This window comes from Triticum dicoccoides, chromosome 2B, assembly GCF_002162155.2.
Source record: "Triticum dicoccoides isolate Atlit2015 ecotype Zavitan chromosome 2B, WEW_v2.0, whole genome shotgun sequence".
NCBI lineage: Eukaryota > Viridiplantae > Streptophyta > Magnoliopsida > Poales > Poaceae > Triticum > Triticum dicoccoides.
In genome coordinates this window covers 486,217,491-486,241,562 of record NC_041383.1, presented here as the reverse complement: position 1 = coordinate 486,241,562, position 24,072 = coordinate 486,217,491, and the positions used below count along the sequence as shown (strand labels likewise).

General features: G+C 46.4%; 1 protein-coding gene across 1 annotated transcript; it reads right to left on the bottom strand.

Moving 5' to 3' along the window:
- Positions 1-12,973: 12,973 nt before the first annotated feature.
- Positions 12,974-16,200, bottom strand: LOC119367871 (MLO-like protein 1). Its single transcript, XM_037633259.1, has 14 exons — positions 16,025-16,200; positions 15,876-15,930; positions 15,513-15,745; positions 15,085-15,201; positions 14,954-15,005; positions 14,775-14,872; positions 14,601-14,675; positions 14,392-14,480; positions 14,177-14,226; positions 14,037-14,077; positions 13,740-13,952; positions 13,588-13,655; positions 13,411-13,471; positions 12,974-13,322 (listed from the first exon to the last, which is right to left on the bottom strand). The coding sequence occupies exons 1-14, from the start codon at positions 16,142-16,144 to the stop codon at positions 13,122-13,124; spliced, it is 1,473 nt and encodes a 490-aa protein (XP_037489156.1). The 5' UTR covers positions 16,145-16,200; the 3' UTR covers positions 12,974-13,121.
- Between the last annotated feature and the right edge of the window lie 7,872 nt (positions 16,201-24,072).

Genomic DNA, 24,072 nt, shown 5'->3' with positions numbered 1-24,072 from the left:
GCCTTTGTGCTGCTACGGCCGCGCGGTGGGACATGTCGGCTGCTTTCACAGCGAGGCGGGACATCTCTCGTGCTTTCGCTTCCATGATCACCTCTCCTTGGTAGTAATCTCTCGACCAAGAACTCACGCTGGCCATGGCAGACGCAAGGAAGCGACTATGAATGACTTGTTTGTTTTTGTGGATGAGGATCGAGTTGAGGAGGAATGCATAATCATCTTGGAGTAGTAGTATTTATAACCGAGTACTAATATGCTCCTAAGTGGGAAACCGTTTAGGTTTTGATTGGTGTGAACAGGTTTGCAATTAAATATAGCGTGGTAGTATTTTAGAATGTGAAGGGACGTAGACTCAAAATTTATTAACGGTTCTATAATTTCTAAGTGCGACACCATTCCCGGACGGCGTAATGTGGGCATGCTTTCTCGGGCGCGTATGTGGCGTTTGCACCATAGGGTGCACTGTAATAGGCGATGTCAGCACACATCTTGTTCCAACAACCATGCACGCTCGTTATTACCATCACGCATGCTTCTTTTAATTAGAATGTGTGCCCGTCTAGCGCACACGTTGTTCTGTCTAACTATTTTTGTTTGTTGTGGCTAATCGCAAACAGTTCATCCATGTGAAGTGTATGCCATCAATCGCATACATGGTGATCTGGCTGACTGTTTCTGTTGTGTTGCCTAATCGCAAACAGTTCATCCATCTGAAGTGTATGTCCTCAATCACACACACCTTCATCTGGCTGCCGGTTTCTGTTGTTCCGTCTCATCATGAACAGTTAATCCGACTGAGCTTTATGCCGTATATCGCATACACCTTCATTTGGCTGCCCATTTTTGTTCTTTTTTGTCATCGCAAACAGTTCATTGAACTGAACTGTATGCCCCGCATCAGACACAACTAAAATCAGAACCATGTTTGATGTATCCGCCATTGCAAACGTTTTGCATCTTTTTTGAAGGTTTTTTACATCACCGTTTGTGATTAATGCGTTGCACACAGTTTTGTCAAAGGGTCTCTGATTGTAGTATCGCATTAGCAGCATCCTGCAGTAGTGTGCTTTAGTAAATTTGTATGTGCCATCTCTAATTTCAAAATGAATTTTTTTTGTGTGCCCCTGCCGCTCATGAAGCGACAAGGGGTGGCCAATATTTTTCCATGCTAGATGTGTTATCCTCAAGATGAGTGTTTATTCACTTGTCATTTCACAAGAGTGTGGCGGTAATAGGGATGCCCAGTCCCGAAATGAAAAAGAAATTTACTTTATGTTGGCAAATAATAAATTACTTGAAAAGTGTTGGTATGGGAGGCAACCGTGGATACGGCTAGCCATGGATTGTGAAAGAATGGAGGAAGAAAGAATAAACTTTATTTTATGTTTGAGAACCGCCTATGATGTATCTAGCATGGAGAGTATTGGGAATTACTCGGTTAGTTTCGTTGACGGGAAAATCATGCCTCTCAAAATATTTTTATCTCTCAATTTAAGCTTTGATCTCTGGCACCTCTACAAATCTCTGCTTCCCTTTGCGAATGGCCTATCTATTTACTTTTATGCAATTTTTATTTTTATTTGAGTCTCCATCTTCTCTTATAAAGCACCAACTAGGGAGTACTATGATCATACTTGTGCATTGGATGTAGCTAATATTCGAGTGTGTTTCATGAATGGATCAATGATTGAGCATGATGGTCTAGGGATAACTTTCTTTAGTGTTGATATTTTGAAAGACATGGTTGCTGGTTGATATGCTTGAGTATTGAAGTCTTCATGTCAAATATAGACTATTGCTTTGAATCATCTAAAAGTCCAAATGTCCATGCTGCAAAAGAAAAGAATATGTGATGAACATGTGAGGCAACATTCCACATCAAAAATTCTGTTTTTATCATTTACCTACACGAGGACGAGCATGAATTAAGCTTGGGGATGCTGATGAAGGAAATATGCCCTAGAGGCAATAATAAAGTTATTATTTATTTCCTTATTTCATCATAAATGTTTATTATTCATGCTAGAATTGTATTAACCGGAAACATGATACATGTGTGAATACATAGACAAACATATAGTCACTAGTATGCCTCTACTTGACTAGCTCATTAATCAAAGATGGTTATGTTTCCTAACCATAGACATGTGTTGTCATTTGATTAATGGGATCACATCATTAGGAGAATGATGTGATTGACATGACCCATTCCGTTAGCCTAGCACTTGATCGTTTAGTATATTGCTATTGCTTTCTTCATGACTTATACATGTTCCTGTAACTATGAGATTATGCAACTCCCGTTTACCGGAGGAACACTTTGGGTACTACCAAACATCACAACGCAACTGGGTGATTATAAAGGAGTACTACAGGTGTCTCCGAAGGTACATGTTGAGTTGGCGTATTTCGAGATTAGGTTTTGTCACTCCGATTGTCGGAGAGGTATCTCTGGGCCCTCTCGGTAATGCACATCACTATAAGCCTTGCAAGCAATGTGACCAATGAGTTGGTTACGGGATGATGCATTACGTAACAAGTAAAGAGACTTGCCGGTAACAAGATTGAACTAGGTATTGGATACCGACGATCAAATCTCGGGCAAGTAACATACCGATGACAAAGGGAACAAAGTATGTTGTTATGCGGTTTGACCGATAAAGATCTTCATAGAATATGTAGGAGCCAATATGGGCATCTAGGTTCCGCTATTGGTTATTGACCAAGAATAGTTCTAGGTCATGTCTACATAGTTCTCGAACCCGTAGGGTCCGCACGCTTAAGGTTTCGATGACAGTTATATTATGAGTTTATGAGTTTTGATGTACCAAAGGAGTTCGGTGTCCCGGATGAGATCGGAGACATGACGAGGAGTCTCGAAATGGTCGAGACGTAAAGATCGATATATTGGACGACTATATTCGGAGTTCGGAAAGGTTCCGAGTGATTCGGGTATTTTTCGGAGTACCGGAGAGTTACGGGAATTCGCCGGGGAGTATATTGGCCTTATTGGGCCATACGGGAATTGAGGAGAGAGGCCAAAAGGAAGGAGGCGCGCAGCCCCCCTCTGGTCCGAATTGGACAAGGGGTGCAGCCCCTCTTTCCTTCCTCCTCTCCCCCTCTTTCCCCCTTCTCCTACTCCAACAAGGAAGGAGGGAGTCCTACTCCCGGTGGGAGTAGGACTCCCCTTGGCGCGCCTCTCCCTGGCCGGCCGCCTCCTCCCCTTGCTCCTTTATATACGGGGGCAGGGGGGCACCCCATGGAGCACAAGTTGATCTACGGATCGTTCCTTAGCCGTGTGCGGTGCCCCCCTCCACCATATTCCACCTCGGTCATATTGTCGCGGAGTTTAGGCGAAGCCCTGCGCCGGTAGAGCATCATCATCGTCACCACGCCGTCGTGCTGACGGAACTCATCCCCGAAGCTTTGCTGGATCGGAGCCCGGGGATCGTCATCGAGCTGAACGTGTGCTGAACTCGGAGGTGCCGTACGTTCGGTACTTGGATCGGTCGGATCGTGAAGATGTACGACTACATCAACCGCGTTGTCATAACGCTTCCACTTACGGTCTACGAGGGTACGTGGACGATCACTCTCCCCTCTCGTTGCTATGCCATCACCATGATCTTGCGTGTACGTAGGAATTTTTTTGAAATTACTACGTTCCCCAACAGTGGCATCCGAGCCTAGGTTTTATGCGTTGATGTTATATGCACGAGTAGAACACAAGTGAGTTGTGGGCGATATAAGCCATACTGCTTACCAGCATGTCATACTTTGGTTCAGCGGAATTGTGAGATGAAGCGGCCCGGACCGACATTACGCGTACGCTTACGCGAGACTGGTTTCACCGCTACGAGCACTCGTTGCTTAAAGGTGACCGGCGGGTGTCTGTCTCTCTCACTTTAGTTGAACCGAGTGTGGCTACGCCCGGTCCTTGCGAAGGTTAAAACAGCACCAACTTGACAAACTATCGTTGTGGTTTTGATGCGTAGGTAAGAACGGTTCTTGCTAAGCCCGTAGCAGCCACGTAAAATTTGCAACAACAAAGTAGAGGACGTCTAACTTGTTTTTGCAGGGCATGTTGTGATGTGATATGGTCAAGACGTGATGCTATATTTTATTGTATGAGATGATCATGTTTTGTAACCGAAGTTATCGGCAACTGGCAGGAGCCATATGGTTGTCGCTTTATTGTATGAAATGCAAACCTCCATGCAATTGCTTTACTTTATCACTAAGCGGTAGCGATAGTCGTAGAAGCAATAGATGGCATAACGACAACGATGCTACGATGGAGATCAAGGTGTCGCGCCGGTGACGATGGTGATCACGACGGTGCTTCGAAGATGGAGATCACAAGCACAAGATGATGATGGCCATATCATATCACTTATATTGATTGCATGTGATGTTTTTCCTTTATGCATCTTATCTTGCTTTGATTGACGGTAGCATTTTAAGATGATCTCTCACTAATTATCAAGAAGTGTTCTCCCTGAGTATGCACCGTTGCGAAAGTTCTTCGTGCTGAGACACCACGTGATGATCGGGTGTGATAGGGTCTACGTTCAAATACAACAGGTGCAAAACAGTTGCACACGCGGAGTACTCAGGTTAAACTTGACGAGCCTAGCATATACAGATATGGCCTCGGAACACGGAGACCGAAAGGTCGAACGTGAATCATATAGTAGATATGATCAACATAGTGATGTTCACCATTGAAACTACTCCATCTCACGTGATGATTGGACATGGTTTAGTTGATATGGATCACGTAATCACTTAGAGGATTAGAGGGATGTCTTTCTAAGTGGGAGTTCTTAAGTAATATGATTAATTGAACTTTAATTTATCATGAACTTAGTCCTGGTAGTATTTTGCAAATTATGTTGTAGATCAATAGCTTGCGTTGTTGCTTTCATATGTTTATTTTGATATGTTCCTAGAGAAAACTATGTTGAAAAATGTTAGTAGCAATGATGCGGACTTGGTCCGTGATCTGAGGTTTATCCTCATTGCTGCACAGAAGAATTATGTCCTTGATGCACCGCTAGGTGACAGACCTATTGCAGGAGCAGATGTAGACGTTATGAATGTTTGGCTAGCTCAATATGATGACTACTTGATAGTTTAGTGCACCATGCTTAACGGCTTAGAATCGGGACTTCAAAGACGTTTTGAACGTCATGGACCATATGAGATGTTCCAGGAATTGAAGTTAATATTTCAAGAAAATACCCGAGTTGAGAGATATGAAGTCTCCAACAAGTTCTATAGCTAAAAGATGGAGGAGAATTGCTCAACTATTGAGCATGTGCTCAGATTGTCTGGGTACTACAATCACTTGAATCAAGTGGGAGTTGATCTTCTAGATAAGATAGTGATTGACAGAATTCTCTAGTCACCACCACCAAGTTAGTAGAACTTCGTGATGAACTATAATATGCAAGGGATGAAGGGATGACAAAAGTGATTCCCAAGCTCTTCATGATGTTGAAATCGACGAAGGTAGAAATCAAGAAAGAGCATCAAGTGTTGATGATTGACAAGATCACTAGTTTCAAGAAAAGGGCAAAGGGAAAGAAAGGGAAACTTCAAGTAGAATGGCAAGCAAGTTGTCACTCCCGCGAAGAAGCCCAAAGCTGGACCAAAGCCTGAAACTGAGTGATTATACTGCAAAGGAAATGGTCACTAGAAGCGGAAATGCCCTGAATATTTGGTGGATAAGAAGGATGGCAAAGTGAACAAGGGCATATTTGATATACATGTTATTGATGTGTACCTTACTAGTGTTTATAGTAACCCCTGAGTATTTGATACTTGTTTGGTTGCTAAGATTAGTAACTCGAAACAGGAGTTACAGAATAAACAGAAACTAGTTGAGGGTGAAGTGACGATGTGTGTTGGAAGTGGTTCCAAGATTGATATGATCATCATCGCACACTCCCTATACTTTCAAGATTAGTGTTGAACCTAAATAAATGTTATTTGGTGTTTGCGTTGAGCATGAATATGATTTGATCATGTTTATTGCAATACGATTATTCATTTAAAGTCAGAGAATAATTGTTGTTCTGTTTACATGAATAAAACCTTCAAATGGTCATACACCCAATGAAAATAGTTTGTTGGATCTCGATCGTAGTGATACACATATTCATAATATTGATGCCAAAAGATGAAAAAATAATAATGATAGTGCAACTTATTTGTGGCACTGCCGTTTGGGTCATATCGGTGTAAAGCGCATGAAGAAACTCCATAAAGATGGATTTTCGGAATCACTTGATTATGAATCATTTGATATTTGCGAACCGTGTCTTTTGGGCAAGATGACTAAAACTCCGTTCTTCGGAACAATGGAACGAGCTACTAACTTGTTGGAAATAATACATACCGATGTATGAGATCCAATGAGTGTTGATACTCGTGGCAAGTATCGTTATTTTCTGACCTTCACAAGATGATTTGAGAAGATATGGGTATATCTACTTGATGAAACATAAGTCTGAAATAGTTGAAAGGTTCAAAGAATTTCAGAGTGAAGTGGAAAAATCATCGTAACAAGAAAATAAAGTTTCTGCGATCTGATCGCGGAGACGAATATTTAAGTTACGAGTTTGGTCTTCAGTTAAAACAATGTGGAATAGTTTCACAGCTCACGCCACCTGAAACACCACAACGTTATGGTGTGTCCGAACGTCGTAACCGCACTTTATTGGATATGGTGCGATCTATGATGTCTCTTATCGGTTTTACCACTATCGTTTTGGGGTTGTGCATTAGAGACAGCTGCATTCACGTTTAATAGGGCACCATCTAAATCCGTTGAGACGACACCGTATGAACTATGGTTTAGCAGTAAACCTAAGCTGTCGTTTCTTAAAGTTTGGAGTTGCGATGCTTATATGAAAAAGGTTTTTAACTTGATAAGCTCGAACCCAAATCGGAGAAGTGCGTCTTCATAGAATACCCAAAGGAAACTGTTGGGTACACCTTCTATCACAAATCCGAAGGCAAAAACATTCGTTGCCAAGAATGGATCCTTTCTAGAGAAGAAGTTTCTCTCGAAAGAAGTGAGTGGGAGGAAAGTAGAACTTGATGAGGTAACTGTACCTGCTCCCTTATTGGAAATTAGTTCATCACAGAAATCTGTTCTTGTGACTACTACACCAATTAGTGAGGAAGTTAATGATGATGATCATGAAACTTCAGATCAAGTTACTACAGAACCTCGTAGGTCTTCCAGAGTACGGTCCGCACCAAAGTGGTACGGTAATCCTGTTCTGAAAGTCATGTTACTAGACCATGATAAACCTAGGAACTATGAGGAAGCGATGATGAGCCCAGATTCCGCAAAATGGCTGGAGGCCATAAAATCTGAGATAGGATCCATGTATGAGAACAAAGTGTGGACTTTGGTTGACTTGCCCGATGATCGGCAAGCCATTGAGAATAAATGGATCTTTAAGAAGAAGACTGACGCTGATGGTAATGTAACTGTCTATAAAGCTCGACTTGTTGTGAAAGGTTTTTGACAAGTTCAAGGGGTTGACTACGATGAGACTTTCTCACCCGTAGCGATGCTTAAGTCTGTCCGAATCATGTTAGCTATTACTGCATTTCATCATTATGAAATTTGGGCAAATGGATGTCAAAACTGCATTCTTGAATGGATTTCTGGAAGAAGAGTTGTATATGATGCAACCAGAAGGTTTTGTTGATCCAAAAGGTGCTAACAAAATATGCAAGCTCCAGTAATCTATCTATGGACTAGTGCAAGCATCTCAGACTTGGAATATACGCTTTGATAAGTTGATCAAAGCATATTGTTTTTGTACAGACTTACGGTGAAGCCTGTATTTACAAGAAAGTGAGTGGGAGCACTACAACATTTCTGATAAGTATATGTGAATGACATATTGTTGATCGGAAATAATGTAGAATTATTCTGCAAAGCATAAAGGAGTGTTTGAAAGGAGTTCTTTAAAAGAAAGACCTCGGTAAAGCTGCTTACACATTGAGCATCAAGATCTATATAGATAGATCAAGACGCTTGATAAGATTTTTCAATGAATACATACCTTGATAATTTTTTTGAAATAGTTCAAAATGGAACAGTCAAAGAAGGAGTTTTTGCCTGTGTTGCAAGGTGTGAAGTTGAGTAAGACTCAAGAGCCGACCATGGCAGAAAATAGAAAGAGAATGAAAAGTCATTCCCTATGCCTCAGTCATAGGTTCTATAAAGTATGCTATGCTGTGAACCAGACATATTGTATACCTTGCTCTGAGTTTGGCAAAGGAATACAATTTTGATCTAATAGTAGATCACTGGACATGGGTCAAGAATATCCTTAGTGAGGACTAAGGAGATGTTTCTCGATTATGGAGGTGATAAAAGAGCCCGTCGTTAAAGTTACAACGATGCAAGCTTTTACACCAATCCAAATGACTCTAAGTCTCAATCTGGATACATATTGAAAGTGGGAGCAATTAGCTAGAGTAGCTCCGTGCAGAGCATTGTAGACATAGAATATTTGCGAAATACATACGGCTCTGAATATGACAGACCCGTTGACTAAGCTTCTCTCACGAGCAAAACATGATCATACCTTAGTACTCTTTTGGGTGTTAATCACATAGAGATGTAAACTAGATTATTGACTCTAGTAAACCCTTTGGGTGTTGATCACATGATGATGTGAACTATGGGTATTAATCACATGCAGATGTGAATATTGGTGTTAAATCACATAGCGATGTGAACTAGATTATTGACTCTAGTGCAAGTGGGAGACTGAAGGAAATATGCCCTAGAGGCAATAATAAAGTTATTATTTATTTCCTTATTTCATGATAAATGTTTATTATTCATGCTAGAATTGTATTAACCGGAAACATGATACATGTGTGAATACATAGACAAACATATAGTCACTAGTATGCCTCTACTTGACTAGCTCATTAATCAAAGATGGTTATGTTTCCTAACCATAGACATGTGTTGTCATTTGATTAATGGGATCACATCATTAGGAAAATGATGTGATTGACATGACCCATTCCGTTAGCCTAGCACTTGATCGTTTAGTATATTGCTATTGCTTTCTTCATGACTTATACATGTTCCTGTAACTATGAGATTATGCAACTCCCGTTTACCGGAGGAACACTTTGGGTACTACCAAACGTCACAACATAACTGGGTGATTATAAAGGAGTACTACAGGTGTCTCCGAAGGTACATGTTGAGTTGGCGTATTTCGAGATTAGGTTTTGTCACTCCGATTGTCGGAGAGGTATCTCTGGGCCCTCTCGGTAATGCACATCACTATAAGCCTTGCAAGCAATGTGACCAATGAGTTGGTTACGGGATGATGCATTACGTAACAAGTAAAGAGACTTGCCGGTAACGAGATTGAACTAGGTATTGGATACCGACGATCAAATCTCGGGCAAGTAACATACCGATGACAAAGGGAACAAAGTATGTTGTTATGCGGTTTGACCGATAAAGATCTTCGTAGAATATGTAGGAGCCAATATGGGCATCCAGGTTCCGCTATTGGTTATTGACCAAGAATAGTTCTAGGTCATGTCTACATAGTTCTCGAACCCGTAGGGTCCGCACGCTTAAGGTTTCGATGACAGTTATATTATGAGTTTATGCGTTTTGATGTACCGAAGGAGTTCGGAGTCTCAGATGAGTTCGGGGACATAACGAGGAGTCTCGAAATGGTCGAGACATAAATATCGATATATTGGACGACTATATTCGGAGTTCGGAAAGGTTCCGAGTGATTCGGGTATTTTTCGGAGTACCAGAGAGTTACGGGAATTCGCCGGGGAGTATATGGGCCTTATTGGGCCATACAGGAATTGAGGAGAGAGGCCGAAAGGAAGGAGGCGCGCAGCCCCCCTCTGGTCCGAATTGGACAAGGGGTGCAGCCCCTCTTTCCTTCCTCCTCTCCCCCTCTTTCCCCCTTCTCCTACTCCAACAAGGAAGGAGGCAGTCCTACTCCCGGTGGGAGTAGGACTCCCCTTGGCGCGCCTCTCCCTGGCCGGCCGCCTCCTCCCCTTGCTCCTTTATATACGGGGGCAGGGGGGCACCCCATGGAACAGAACTTGATCTACGGATCATTCCTTAGCCGTCTGCGGTGCCCCCCTCCACCATATTCCACCTCGGTCATATCGTCGCGGAGTTTAGGCGAAGCCCTGCGCCGGTAGAGCATCATCATCGTCACCACGCCGTCGTGCTGACGAAACTCATCCCCGAAGCTTTGCTGGATCGGAGCCCGGGGATCGTCATCGAGCTGAACGTGTGCTGAACTCGGAGGTGCCGTACGTTCGGTACTTGGATCGGTCGGATCGTGAAGACGTACGACTACATCAACCGCGTTGTCATAACGCTTCCGCTTACGGTCTACGAGGGTACGTGGACGATCACTCTCCCCTCTCGTTGCTATGCCATCACCATGATCTTGCGTGTACGTAGGAATTTTTTTGAAATTACTACGTTCCCCAACAGCTGATACGTCTCAACGTATCTATAATTTTTTATTGTTCCATGTTGTTATATTATCATTCTTGGATGTTTTACATTCATTTTATAGCAACTTCATATCATTTTTTGGGACTAACCTATTGACATAGTGCCTAGTGCTAGTTGTTGATTTTTGCTTGTTTTTTACTTCGCAGAATATCAGAACCAAACGAAGTCCAAATGCCACGAAACCTTTGGAGATTTTTTTGGACCAGTAGACTACTTGGGAACCAAAGAAGCACTAGAGGGGAGGCCCGTGGGGGCCCACAACCCACCAGGGCGCGCCAGAGGCCCTAAGCGGACTCAGGTGGGTGGTGGGGCCCATGGGAGTCCTTTCCACCGTCTCTCAGCTCTATAAATTCTCAAATATTCTAGAAACCCTAGAGGAGTCGACGAAACACAATTCCAGCCACCGTAAGTTCCCAAACCACGAGATCCAATCTAGAGCCCTTTTTCAGCACCTTGCCGGAGGGGAACACAATCACGGAGGGGTTCATCATCCTCATTGCTGCTCCTCCGATGATGCATGTGTATTTTACCACAGACCTACGGGTCCGTAGGGAGTAGCTATGGCTTCCTCTCTCTTTTTGGTTCTCAATACAATATTCTCCTCGATGTTCTTGGAAATTTATTTGATGTAATGACTTTTTGCGGTGTGTTTGTTGGGATCCGATGAATTGCGAGTTTATGATCAGATCTATCTATGAATATTATTTGAGTTTTCTTTGATCTCTTATATGCATGATTATTTTAGTCTCGTATTTCTTCTCCAAAACTTTGGTTTAGTTAGGCCAACTAGATAGATTTTACTTGCAATGGGAAAAGGTGCTTTATGATGGGTTCAATCTTGCGGTGCTCAATCTCAGTGACAGAAGGAGACATGACACGCATGTATCGTTGCTATTAAGGATAAAAAGATGGGGTCTATTCCTACATGAATAGATCTTGTCTACACCAGGTCATCATTCTTATTGCATTACTCCGTTCTCCATGAACTTAGTGCACTAGATGCATGCTGGATAGTGGTCGGTGTGTGGAGTAATACTAGTAGATGCATGCAGAGTTGGTCTACTAATTTTGGATGTGATGCCTATATACATGATCATTGCCTTGGATATCCTTATAATTATTTGCTCTTCTATCAATTGCCCAACAGTAATTTGTTTACCCACCATATGCTATTTTCTCGAGAGAAGCCACTAGTAAGATCTACAGCCCCCGGGTCTATTTTCTATCATATTGTTTTCACATCTATTATTCCAAAAATCCAAAAATACCTTGCTGTATTTTTCTTTCTTTATTTTATTTTGTATTTTTGTCAGATCTATTTATCCAATCTCATATAATTTAATCTATCTCAATACCGAGGAGGGATTGACAACCCTTCTTACGCGTTGGGTTGCAAGTATTTATTCTTTGTGTGCAGGTACCGTTTACATAGTGTTGCTTGGTTCTTCTACTGAATTGATAAGCTTGGTTTCATAACTGAGGGAAATACTTATCGTTGATGTGCTGCATCATCCTTTTGTTCTTCGGGGAAATACCAACGCAGATACAAGCAATCAGAGAGGTTCGAGGAGATCTTAATGAAGAAGGAAGAGGCATGCGTCAGGCGCTCGGACATCAAGGAGGAGCGGAAGGCGGAGAGGTTCAAGCAGTTGATGGATGCGACGGAGAAGAAGATCAAGCCCGAAGAAAGGAGGACCATGATCGCGGAAAGGAAGGTGGCGCTCGAGGAGAAGAAGGCCATGCTAGAGGAAAGAAGGGTGATGAAGATCGCCGCCAATGCGGAGGACGCCAAGATGTTGGCCTTGAATATCGACTCTTTGGATGACGAAGCTAGAATTATCGTGCAATCCATCCGCTATCAGATGCTGGAGCAGCAAAACGATCAGTTGGTGGTGGCGCAAGATGAGGACGCGCCGGAGGCGGAGGTGGACGCGGACGCGGAGGCTGCCTACGCGGCGTCGACAGCACCTCCTTGATCGGGAAGCATCTTGGTGGGATGGCCGGTCCGGCAGGGCAGAAATGCACGGACTGCCGGCCTGATGTTCTTTTGGATTCAGGCATGTAAAAACTAAGCATATTTGCCTTTTGTTTGTGATCGGGATGCGATCCGGTACGGGTGTGATCCCGCGCGTTGCGTGGATCAGCATAAATTTGAATTTGAATTTGCTGGCAAGTAAAATGCGGCTAAGGTTGGATGGCTGCCTTCCGCTTCCGTGTCCGCGGACTGATCCTCTTCTATCTACGGACGGATGTGGGAGGTTTTTTGCGAGTTGCGTTGAAGATGCCCTTAGCTTCATCCTGCTACCCCAGCGGCCATCTCTCGCTCGCGTGAGGAAGCTATGGCACGGTGCGTGAAAAAAAAATGGATTCCTTATCCTAAAAGAAAAAAGGAATCCTTGCAATTCAAAAACGGATTCCAGTGACAAAACTCCATGCATCCCCGTCGGGAGCTGACCGCGTCTGGTCAAAACAATTCACCGGACGAACCGAAGCAGGAACAAAACGTGCGTGCGTACACTTTGGACCTTTCCCTCCACTAAAAAAGGCTTCACGCTAGCAATGTACATCATGAAAGTTGAGCAGCCGGCTCCTCTGCCTTGTCCTGTGATCGGACCCCTTCCCTACTGGACCCCGTCGCAGCCGCACCCGCGCCCAGGCAGCCAGCGCCGTCGGTTCCTCGTGCGCGCTCCCGAGCGTCGCTGGCCCAGCCCCTGAGATGCTCTACCACGTCGTCCGCGAACACGGCGCTCTTGAACGAGCTCCCCATCTGCATCAATCAATTCAATTTGTCAAGGCTCTGTTAGTCAGGGACTCAGGGTTGAGAATCATGTCTTGTTCCTGACTAAAGCACTCACATGAGAGACGATGGCGTATAGGGGGAGCGTGCTGTAGCTGCATAGGACCTGGACGACCACGCTGGCGGGGGTCAAACCAAGCAAACGTACCTCGGTCAGCTATATTTGCATCGATCATCTGACTGACAAACATGCGTGATTCGATCGATCCAAGAGGGGAGAGCAGCTACGACGTACCATATGGTGATTCTTGACACGCTGTATCCGAGCCTGTCCATGATGCAGGAGTTGAAGCTGAACATGGCCTGCACCCACAAGAGGAGCTCAGAATTTCAACATGTGACGGGACGATGCGATGTGTTTATTCCTGTGTGCGCGTGCACGCTTACTAGCGTCCAGAACAAGTAGGCGAACTCGTAGGCGTTCTGGAAGAGGATGAAGTGGATGAGGATGAGCAGCATCCGGGGACTGCGGAACCAGAAGAGGTCGTCCGACGGGTCGACGGCGATGTCCCCGGCCTCCACGGCCGCGCGCTTCAGGTTCACCTCGTACGCCATCCGGGTTATGATGTGCTCCAGCTTCGTCCCGATCACAAGCAGCAGCTGCATGCATGCACAGCAGGCACACGCACGTTTGAATGATGCATGACAGTAAAGCAATTAGAGGATCAGGTCACAGGCACTTACAGTCAACGGGACGAGTGAGATCCAGAAGTATGAGTGCCACCCTGCATCACGAGTTTCCAGTCGCCATTGTCAACTTTGTTAGGAAACAGTACAGCATGCAGACAGTCTTGGACAAGTATACTAAGAGAAATGAAGCGTACCGGTGACGTTAATTAGCAGGAAGAACATCACGAATATCCAATAGTACCATCTACAGTGAACAAACTCAAGTTAGTACAAATACGTGGTTCGAAAAAGAAGTTGGCAACAAAAATAGACGGTCGTTCATTATAAGCTCTGACTGACAGCAGTCGATCTTTTTTCCTTTTTTTGGCTGGGAACAGCGGCCGATCTTCCACTCCCTGCACGAACTTACTTTATCCCAACAACTCTCTTGTAATCCTTCTCGAGGGCCTTGATCATGTAGTCGTAGAAGTTGTATTCTCGGTTCCCCCTGAAGTGCTCCTGTACGTCAACCAGAAATACAACAGTGGTGCAAAACCAACCAGAAATCAGAAACAAGAAGAAAAGTCCGAGTCCGCACGCATGAATGCCAAGTAAGTACAGTAAGAAGCATCTATGTACCATCAGGAAACCAAGCCTCATGGCGATGTAATCGTCCTTGGTTACCGATCCGTAGAACTGCTTGAAGAAAGAACGCTGGAAGGGAAGATGCCGCACGTGGGTCACCCAAGTTCAGAAGTTCACACATAGAGCAAGTAGTAGTAATAGAAATCTCAAGTTTACTGCTGCGCGTACCATCCACAGCAGGATCATGGTGGCTTTGCCGTACCCCTTGTACCGGTCCTGGATGAACTTGCGCTGCTGCATCTTCATCATCATCTCAGGACCTGCAGCTGTTGGTAGGCAAGCAAGCACACCTCGATTCATCAGCCTTATGAACATTACCACCAATTACCAATCTATTGATGCCCTACCACTGTTGCCGTCAGACTTGATACTCTTCTCCCACTGTTTCCATTTCCGCATCTGCGAATGGTTTACTGTCAGGTCAACGTGGAAGTTCAGAAATGCCAAGCAACGTTGGGAACAGTACTAGTTTAATTACCTGTAGAAGCCCCAGCAGCACGGTGAAGGCGCTGAGAGCGACATGCGTTACAGCTAGGACGAAGATGAAGATGTGTATCTGTTCCAAGGCGTGTAGCGAGAGCAACGGCACTTTTCCCTGAAACATATGGGTTCAGAGCTACTAAAATATCCAAATATGTAGATGCGTTGCAGCAAATAACAGAGCAATAGTACTGGTTAACAAAATAAAAAGGTCCACTGACACTGACAGTGTCTTCTAGTTTTACCATTACCACGTCGGTTCTGGCGATAAAAAACAGAGAGTGCAGTGTACCAAGACCTCGATCGGACTAAACCCTGTTTCTGGACAGAGTAGACTTGTCTGACGCAGTTTTCTAAACCTACGATGCGCCGACTCTGACACATGTCCAAACCGGCCACTATGATGTTATAATAACATTTTCAAACCTGTTTGCTCGAGCAGTACCCCGTGGCTGCTGCGCGCTCTCCCTTGAGCAGCCTCCTCGCGCCCGCGCCCACGCCCACGCCGGAGGCGGAGACGCCGTAATGCGCCGTCGCCGAGCTGGCGCCGGGGACGCACGGCAGCCAGTGGCCCATGAGGCTCTCGTCGATGCAGATCTTCTGTATCAGGTCTTGGGACACCACGAGCATCAGCGAGATGAACCCCAGCAGCATCAGCTCTGCCGCCATGCGCACGCAAAGCCACGCGTCAGCGACAAGCAAGCAAGCAAGCGAGGAAGCGGCTGTTACCACATGAATGAATGAATGAATGAAGGTCAATGGACGGGGAGAGGGAGACGACCGACTGACCTTCTTTGAGCTTGAGCAGCGCCTCGTACAGGGTCTCCCTCCGGTGAACCAGCGCCTGCACTCCACCCACTCGTGAGTCAGGGGCACTGGGGAACATTATTTGCGACAAGATCGATCGAATATAACTGTATGGTTGTTGATTTGATCACCTTCCCGAGATAATGCAGGGAGCGCTCGAAGATGATGGAGATGAGGACGATGACGGAGCACACCGACGCGACGATCCATGTCGGGGTGTCCTCCAGAGTCGCGCCACCAGCGCCGGCCATCACTGACGACCGGCTGGTTTTCTTTCCCCCCTCCTCCTCCTCCTCACCTTGCCCGCTCCGTACTCTTCGTCCTTCTCATACTTATATGCTTCATCAGTATAAAGTATTGTCACACGGAGTACTGAGCTTTTCAGGGCCTTGTAGACTGACAGTGGCAGCTCAGATGTCCGTCGCAGGCCCCTTTAACCCTGACCGTATTAGCCAAGACTCTTTTTATCTCCACGTTTCTTTTCCCAAAGGCCAAAGCGATTCATTTTCTTTCCCAAAAGAGAACAGCTAAGCCCATGGTTTTCTTTCTCGGTGTATTATGTCCCGTATGGTATTTTAACCGCGAATGACTCAAAAGCTTCACCACACTCGAAAAAAAGAGATTCAAAAGCTGCCACTAGAATTTATCTTTGTGGAAGTTTCGTTGATCAGCTTGACGATAATGGCGCATGGAGGCCAATGGGTATTGTTTGTTCCACTGACGTGGAGGCTGAAAAGCTGGTTGGCGTTTCAAGTGCAAGGTGAGCGTGTGACCTGGAAATCGAGGGGAGGATGCTGGGCGTGAGTTGCCCAATGGCCCGGGTTCCGACCCATAGATGCCCGGGAATGGGGCTGCACCTTCTACTTTGGTGCCTATTAGTATTTTGAGATTTGGTTCTTTTCAGCCAGCTTCCGCTCCTCCTAGATTGTGGAGCGATAGGGTGGAGTCTGAGGATGTCCTAGAACGCACGCTCCCTCCCCTGGATTTTGCAGAGGCAGATGATTCTCTGGATGAGTGCTTGGAGGTGACTGTCACTGCGATGACTTTGGCCGAGGGGAGGGACGATCTTGGGCAGGTGGCCCCCCGTACTCCCACCCCTGCTGCTATTTCGCCGCACGGGAGGACTCCGACGAGATCGGCCGCAGAGGTGGCTGTGTTACCGATCAGTGACGGGACGGGTTTGGGAGGGGGACCCGGGCAGGTGGCCTGGGCTCCCTCTTCTCCTGCGGTGGCCAGGGTGGCCGAGCCTGCGGCGTTGACCGCTCAGCAGCTGACGCCGACAGTGTGGGCCACGGCGCCCTCCGGCCTGAGGGTCGGATCTGGTGGGGAGCGGGGGCAGGTGCCCCCCGCCTTCACTTCTCCTCACGGGACTCCAGATTGGGAGCGTGGGCAGGTGGCCCAGCACTCACTAACCCCGCGTTTGCCGACGGATCTTGGTGACTCTCCGTGCGTTGGGGGTGGGGCAGGAGGCCTTACCCCAAACGGGGCGACTCTGGAGGAGGTCATCGCTTTTGGAGGTATTCCGGATCCTATGTTTGAGGGGAGACGGATGAGCTGCCGCCTCCAGGAGCTGCCGCCTCCAAGACCAGCCGGATGTTGATGATTTGCAGCTGAGGTGCGCCATGCGGGTGGCCAAGCTTCATGACATTGAGGTCACCACTGGGATGTCGGTCAACACTTCCAATTCAATTATGTACTTTTCAATGATGAGATTATTCACAATGCAAATCAGTTAGGAGTTTCACTAGGTAGTAATGATAGTGAAATCTCTAAATCCATTAATGATATCCTGGACCTCGAAGCGGAACGTGCTTTAGAGTTGATTCACAACTTAGCAGCGGTCAAACCTATGAACGATTCTGACATAGATGCTTTGGGAGTCAGGGTGCTAGATACTTTCTGTGTGGATCTTGCCCCATCCCTCCCTGAGACAGAGGAGGATGACGGTTCTATGCCCCTAGGGGATGTTGCCCCGGTCGAGGATCAGGTTGTTAGATCCACGGAGCCCGGTTGTGAGGACCGGATAGAGGATCAGAACAAGCCTAGAAAGTGGAGGCGAAAGATTTATCCAGCATCCGCGGTGCGTAGAAGTGCTAGGATCCGTACTACTAAAAAATTTCATGATGAATTATGAGAGGCATCTTTTGGAATAGCAGAGGTCTGACTGACTTGGCTAAAGAAGGTTTCTAGCAGATGCTTCCATTGAGCACAGGTTGGATTTTATCGCCTTCTCTCAAACAGGAAGGGACAATTTCTCTCCTTAGTTTCTAAGCACTTTATTGGGAGGTGTCGATTTTGATTAGCATTGCCTTCCCCCAAGAGGAAGATCTGGGGGGATCTTACTTGGGGTTAGATGTGAGATGTTGGAAGTACGAAGTGTGGTTATGGGTGATTTTGCCATCAAATTTCGGGTTAGATCCAAGGTCGATGGCTTTAATTGGACACTGGTAGCGGTATATGGGGCCGCGCAGCTGGAACTCAAACCAGACTTCTTGGCGGATCTCGTTCGTATTTGTGGGTCTGAGCAACTTCCAATCTTGGTTGGGGGTGACTTTAACATTATTAGAAGGAGAGAAGAAAAGAACAACGATAATTTTGACGCCAGGTGGTCGTTCATGTTTAATACCATTATTGAAAGCTTGGATCTCAAAGAAATAGAGCTTTCGGGTAGAAAATTCACTTGGGCTAATACCTTGCAAAACCCGACGTATGAGAAGCTGGATCGAGTCCTAGCAAGCGTCGACTGGGAATAGAAATTCCCTCTGGTAACAGTCCAAGTGTTATCTCATGGTATCTCTTACCACACCCCTTTGCTGGTTGACTCTGGTGAGGCAACGAATGTGGGTAATAAAAATACCTTTTCTTTTGAACTAGCGTGGTTTGAAAGAGAAGGTTTCCTGGATCTTATAGGCAGGGAATAGGCGAAAGATGCAGGGGGGTGGTCTCCTATTGAGAAATGGCAGAATAAGATTAGGCACTTGAGAAGTTTCTTGCGAGGGGGGCTAAGCATCTCAGTGGGATTTATAAGGTTGAAAAGGAAAACCTCCTTACACTTATTCATTCCCTAGATTTAAAAGCCGAGTCCACAATTTTAGAAACCTCGGAGCTTCATGCAAGTAGACACGGAGATGGGATTGAAAGAACTTCTGTGAGAAGAGGAGTTGAAGTGGGCATTGCGAGGTAAGGTTCACAAAGTTGTCCAAGGGGACGCCAACACTCAATTCTTTCATATGATCGCCAATGGCAAGCATAGAAAGAAAAGAAATCTTTCAGCTTGAGCAAGACGAGGGGATGATTTTAGGACAGGAAAACCTAAAATTATACATAACCAATTACTACAAGCAGCTATTTGGGCCTCCAGAGGATAATTATGTGTCCTTGGATGAGTCTAGGATTGAGGATGTTCCTCAGCTGGCTGTGGATGAGAACGATGTATTAACTACCCCATTTTCGGAGAAAGAGGTGTTTGAAGCTATTTCACAGATGAAGAATAATAAAGCTCCGGGGCCGGATGGATTTTCGGCGGGGTTTTATAAAAAATGCTGGCACATAATTAAAGGGGATTTGTTACCGATGTTCCATGATCTATTTTCTGGACAGCTTCAGTTGTTTCATCTGAATTTTGGAATAATAACATTGCTTTCAAAGAAAACAGAGGCTAGGAGAATTGAGCAATTCAGGCCTACCTGTCTTCTTAATGTTAGTTCCAATTTTTTTACCAAGGTTGGGACTAATAGACTCACACAGATTGCGCACTCTGTTGTGCAGTGGACCCAAACTGCTTTCATGCCGGACAGAAACATCCTAGAAGGGGTTGTGGTCCTTCATGAAACGCTCCATGAAATCCATACGAAAAAACTAGACGGGGTTGTTTTCAAAGTGGATTCCGAAAAAGTGTACGATAAAGTTAGATGGCCATTTCTGCAACAGGCATTGCGCATGAAAGGTTTTGATCAGGCCTAGAGACACCAGGTTGAATCTTTCACGCAAAAAGGGAGTGTCGGAATCAAAGTGAATGATGACATAGGTCACTACTTCCAAACACATAAGGGCCTGAGACAAGGAGATCCAATGTCACCTATTCTGTTCAACATTGTAGTCGACATGTTGGCAATTCTAATAGGAAGGACAAGGATGCTGGTCAAGTAGGTGGCCTGGTACCTCATCTAGTTGATGAAGGGGTGTCTATCCTACAGTATGCCGATGATACTATTATCTTCATGGAGCATGGCTTGTCAAAAGCGAGAAACATGAAGCTGGTGTTATGCTTATTCGAACAATTGACCGGGTTAAAGATTAACTTCCACAAAAGCGAATTGTTCTGCTTCGGAAGAGCCAAAGAGGAACAAGAGGCGTACAAACAATTGTTCAGGTGTGAACTAGGGGCTTTACCTTTCACATATTTGGGTATACCAATTCACCATCGTAAGCTAAAGAATAGAGAATGGAAGTGTATTGAGGATCGATTTGAAAAGAAACTGAGTTGCTGGAAGGGCAAGCTGATGTCATATGGGGCCTGATTAATTATCATTAATTTGGTACTCACGAGCATACATATGTTTTTCTTGTCTTTTTTTGAGGTACCAATTGGAGTTCGGAAAAGACTGGATTTCTATCGGGTCCGCTTCTTCTGGCAGGGTGATGACCTAAAAAGAAAGTATAGACTCGCTAAATGGGATATTATTTGTCGACCGAAAGACCAAGGGTGTATAGGTATCGAAAATCTTGAGGTTAAGAACAGATGTATTCTAAGCAAGTGGCTGTATAAGCTATCTGTAGAGTCGGAGGCCACGTGGGCGCAGATTCTGCGTAATAAGTACCTTCATTCGAAAACTTTGTCCCAGGTGATAGTGAGGCCGACGGACTCACCTTTTTGGAAAGGACTGATGAGAGTCAAATTAGTCATTTTCAACAAGACACAGTTTCTAGTCGGAAATGGTACCTGAAGGAGTCCTGGACTAGGGGGTGTCCGGATAGCCGAACTATCATCATCGGCCGGACTCCAAGACTATGAAGATACAAGATTGAAGACTTCGTCCCGTGTCCGGATGGGACTTTCCTTGGCGTGGAAGGCAAGCTTGGCGATACGGATATGTAGATCTCCTACCATTGTAACCGACTCTGTATAACCCTAGCCCTCTCCGGTGTCTATATAAACCGGATGGTTTTAGTCCATAGGACGAACAACAATCATACCATAGGCTAGCTTCTAGGGTTTAGCCTCCTTGATCTCGTGGTAGATCTACTCTTGTAATACCCACATCATCAATATCAATCAAGCAGTACGTAGGGTTTTACCTCCATCAAGAGGGCCCGAACCTGGGTAAAACATCGTGTCCCTTGTCTCCTGTTACCATCCGCCTAGACGCACAGTTCGGGACCCCCTACCCGAGATCCGCCGGTTTTGACACTGACATTGGTGCTTTCATTGAGAGTTCCTCTGTGTCGTCACCGATAGGCTCGATGGCTCCTTCGATCGTCAACAATGACGCAGTCCAGGGTGAGATTTTTCTCCCCGGACAGATATTCGTATTCGGCGGCTTTGCACTGCGGGCCAATTCGCTTGGCCATCTGGAGCAGATCGAAAGCTACGCCCCTGGCCGTCAGGTCAGATTTGGAAGTTTGAACTTCACGGCGGACGTCCGCGGAGACTTGATCTTCGATGGATTCGATCCACAACCGAGCACGCCGCACTGTCACGATGGGCATGATTTAGCTCTGCAGCCGGACAGTGCCCTGGAGGCCGCACACGAGTCCGCTCCGACCCTCAATTCGGAGCCGACTGCGTAGATCGAGGACGGGTGGCTAGACACCGCCTCGGGGGCTGCAACCTCTACGGCGATGGAGCCAAATACTGACCTTGTCCCTTGTGAAGCTCGTGACTCCGAGGTGCCGGACTCCTCGCCGGACTCCGCACCTCTCGCAACCCCTCCAATTGAATCCGATTGGGCGCCGATCATGGAGTTCACCGCTGCGGACATCTTTCAACACGCACCTTTCAGCGACATCTTGAGTTTGCTAAAGTATCTCTCATTATCAGGAGAGCCCTGGCCAGACTGCGGTTAGGACGGTTGGGATGCGGACGACGAAGAAATTCAAACCCCACCCACCACCCACTTAGTAGCCACTGTCGACGATCTAACCGACATGCTAGACTTCGACTACGAAAACATCGACGGTATGGACGACGATGCCGGAGACGACCAAGAACCAGCGCCTACTGGGCACTGGAAAGCCACCTCATCATATGACATATACATGGTGGATATCCCAAAGGATGGGAATGGCGAAGGAACAACGGAGGATGACCCCTCCAAGAAACAGCCCAAGCGCCGGCGTCAGCGGCGCCGCTCTAAATCCCGCCACAGCAAGAATGGAGATTCCGGCACCGGAGATAATAACACCCCAGACAGTGCCGAAGACAACGCCCTCCAGCAAGATTCAGCACAGGAGGACGGAGAAGCCATCCCTCATGAGAGAACGGCAGACGAAGAGCTAGAGGATGATAATTACATGCCTCCCTCCGGAGACGAGGCAAGCCTCGACGATGACGAATTTGTCGTGCCTGAGGATCCCGTCGAACAAGAGCGTTTTAAATGCAGGCTTATGGCCACGGCAAACAACCTCAAGAAAAAGCAGCAACAGCTTAGAGATGATCAAGATCTGCTAGCCGACAGATGGACTGAAGTCCTTGCAGCCGAAGAGCATGAGCTCGAACGCCCCTCCAAAAGCTACCCCAAACGCAAGCTGCTCCCCCGATTAGAGGAGGAGGCATATAAACCTGCATCACCAGCGCACAATATGGCTGACCGACCACCCCGTGGCCGCGACAGAGAGGCCTCTAGGCCCCCCACTAGAACCGTACCTCGGCATCGCTCGAAAAGCACAAGGCCACAGGGGAACGCTCTGGACTTGCGAGATATATTGGAGGATAAGGCAATACAATCAAGATCGATCTACGGATCGCGTGGGCGCCCCATGATACGTGACGACAACCGTCGCGCCGGACACAGCAAGTCCGGCCGGGCCGAATACAGTAGACAAAGCTCTTTTGAGCTTCGTCGTGATATATCCCAATACAGAGGCTCCGCACACCCACTATGCTTCACAGATGAAGTAATGGATCATCAAATCCCCGAAGGTTTTAAACCCGTGAATATCGAATCTTATGATGGCACAACAGACCCCGCGGTTTGGATCGAAGACTATCTCCTTCATATCCACATGGCCCGCGGTGATGATCTTCACGCCATCAAATACCTCCCACTCAAGCTTAAAGGACCAGCTCAACATTGGCTCAACAGCTTGCCAGCAGAATCAATTGGGTGTTGGGAGGACCTGGAAGCCGCATTCCTTGATAACTTCCAGGGCACGTATGTGCGACCACCAGACGCTGACGACCTAAGCCATATAATTCAGCAGCCAGACGAATCGGCCAGACAATTCTGGACACGGTTCTTAACTAAGAAAAATCAAATCGTCGACTGTCCGGATGCGGAGGCCCTCGCGGCCTTCAAGCATAACATCCGCGACGAGTGGCTTGCCCGGCACCTGGGACAGGAAAAGCCGAAATCCATGGCCGCCCTCACATCACTCATGATCCGCTTCTGCGCGGGAGAGGACAGCTGGCTAGCCCGCAGCAACAACCTCAGCAAAAATTCTGGCAGTCCGGATATCAAGGACGGCAATGGCAGGTTGCGTCACAACAAGAACAAACGCCGCATTAACAGCAACAATAATGAGGATACGACAGTCAATGCCGGATTCAGAGGCTCTAAACCCGGTCAGCGGAAAAAGCCATTCAAAAGAACTACTCCGGGTCCGTCCAATTTGGACCGAATACTCGATCGCTCGTGCCAGATACACGACACCCCCGAAAAGCCAGCTAACCACACCAATAGGGACTGTTGGGTATTCAAGCAGGCAGGCAAGCTGAATTGCCAAAAACAACGACAAGGGGCTGCATAGCGATGACGAGGAAGAGACCCGACCGCCGAACAATAGAGGACAGAAGGGTTTCCCCCCACAAGTGCGGACGGTGAACATGATATACGCAACCCACATACCCAAAAGGGAGCAGAAGCGTGCACTCAGGGATGTATACGCGATGGAGCCAGTCGCCTCGAAGTTCAACCCATGGTCCTCCTGCCCAATCACTTTTGATCGAAGGGACCACCCC

Coding starts and splice junctions, on each gene's coding strand:
- LOC119367871 (XM_037633259.1), bottom strand. CDS start 16,144: ATGGCCGGCGCTGGTGGCGCGACTCTGGAGGACACCCCGACATGGATC. Junction 14,676..14,774: donor CCATGATCCTGCTGTGGATG/GTACGCGCAGCA, acceptor CTTCCCTTCCAG/CGTTCTTTCTTCAAGCAGTT. Junction 13,656..13,739: donor CCTACTTGTTCTGGACGCTA/GTAAGCGTGCAC, acceptor TTGTGGGTGCAG/GCCATGTTCAGCTTCAACTC.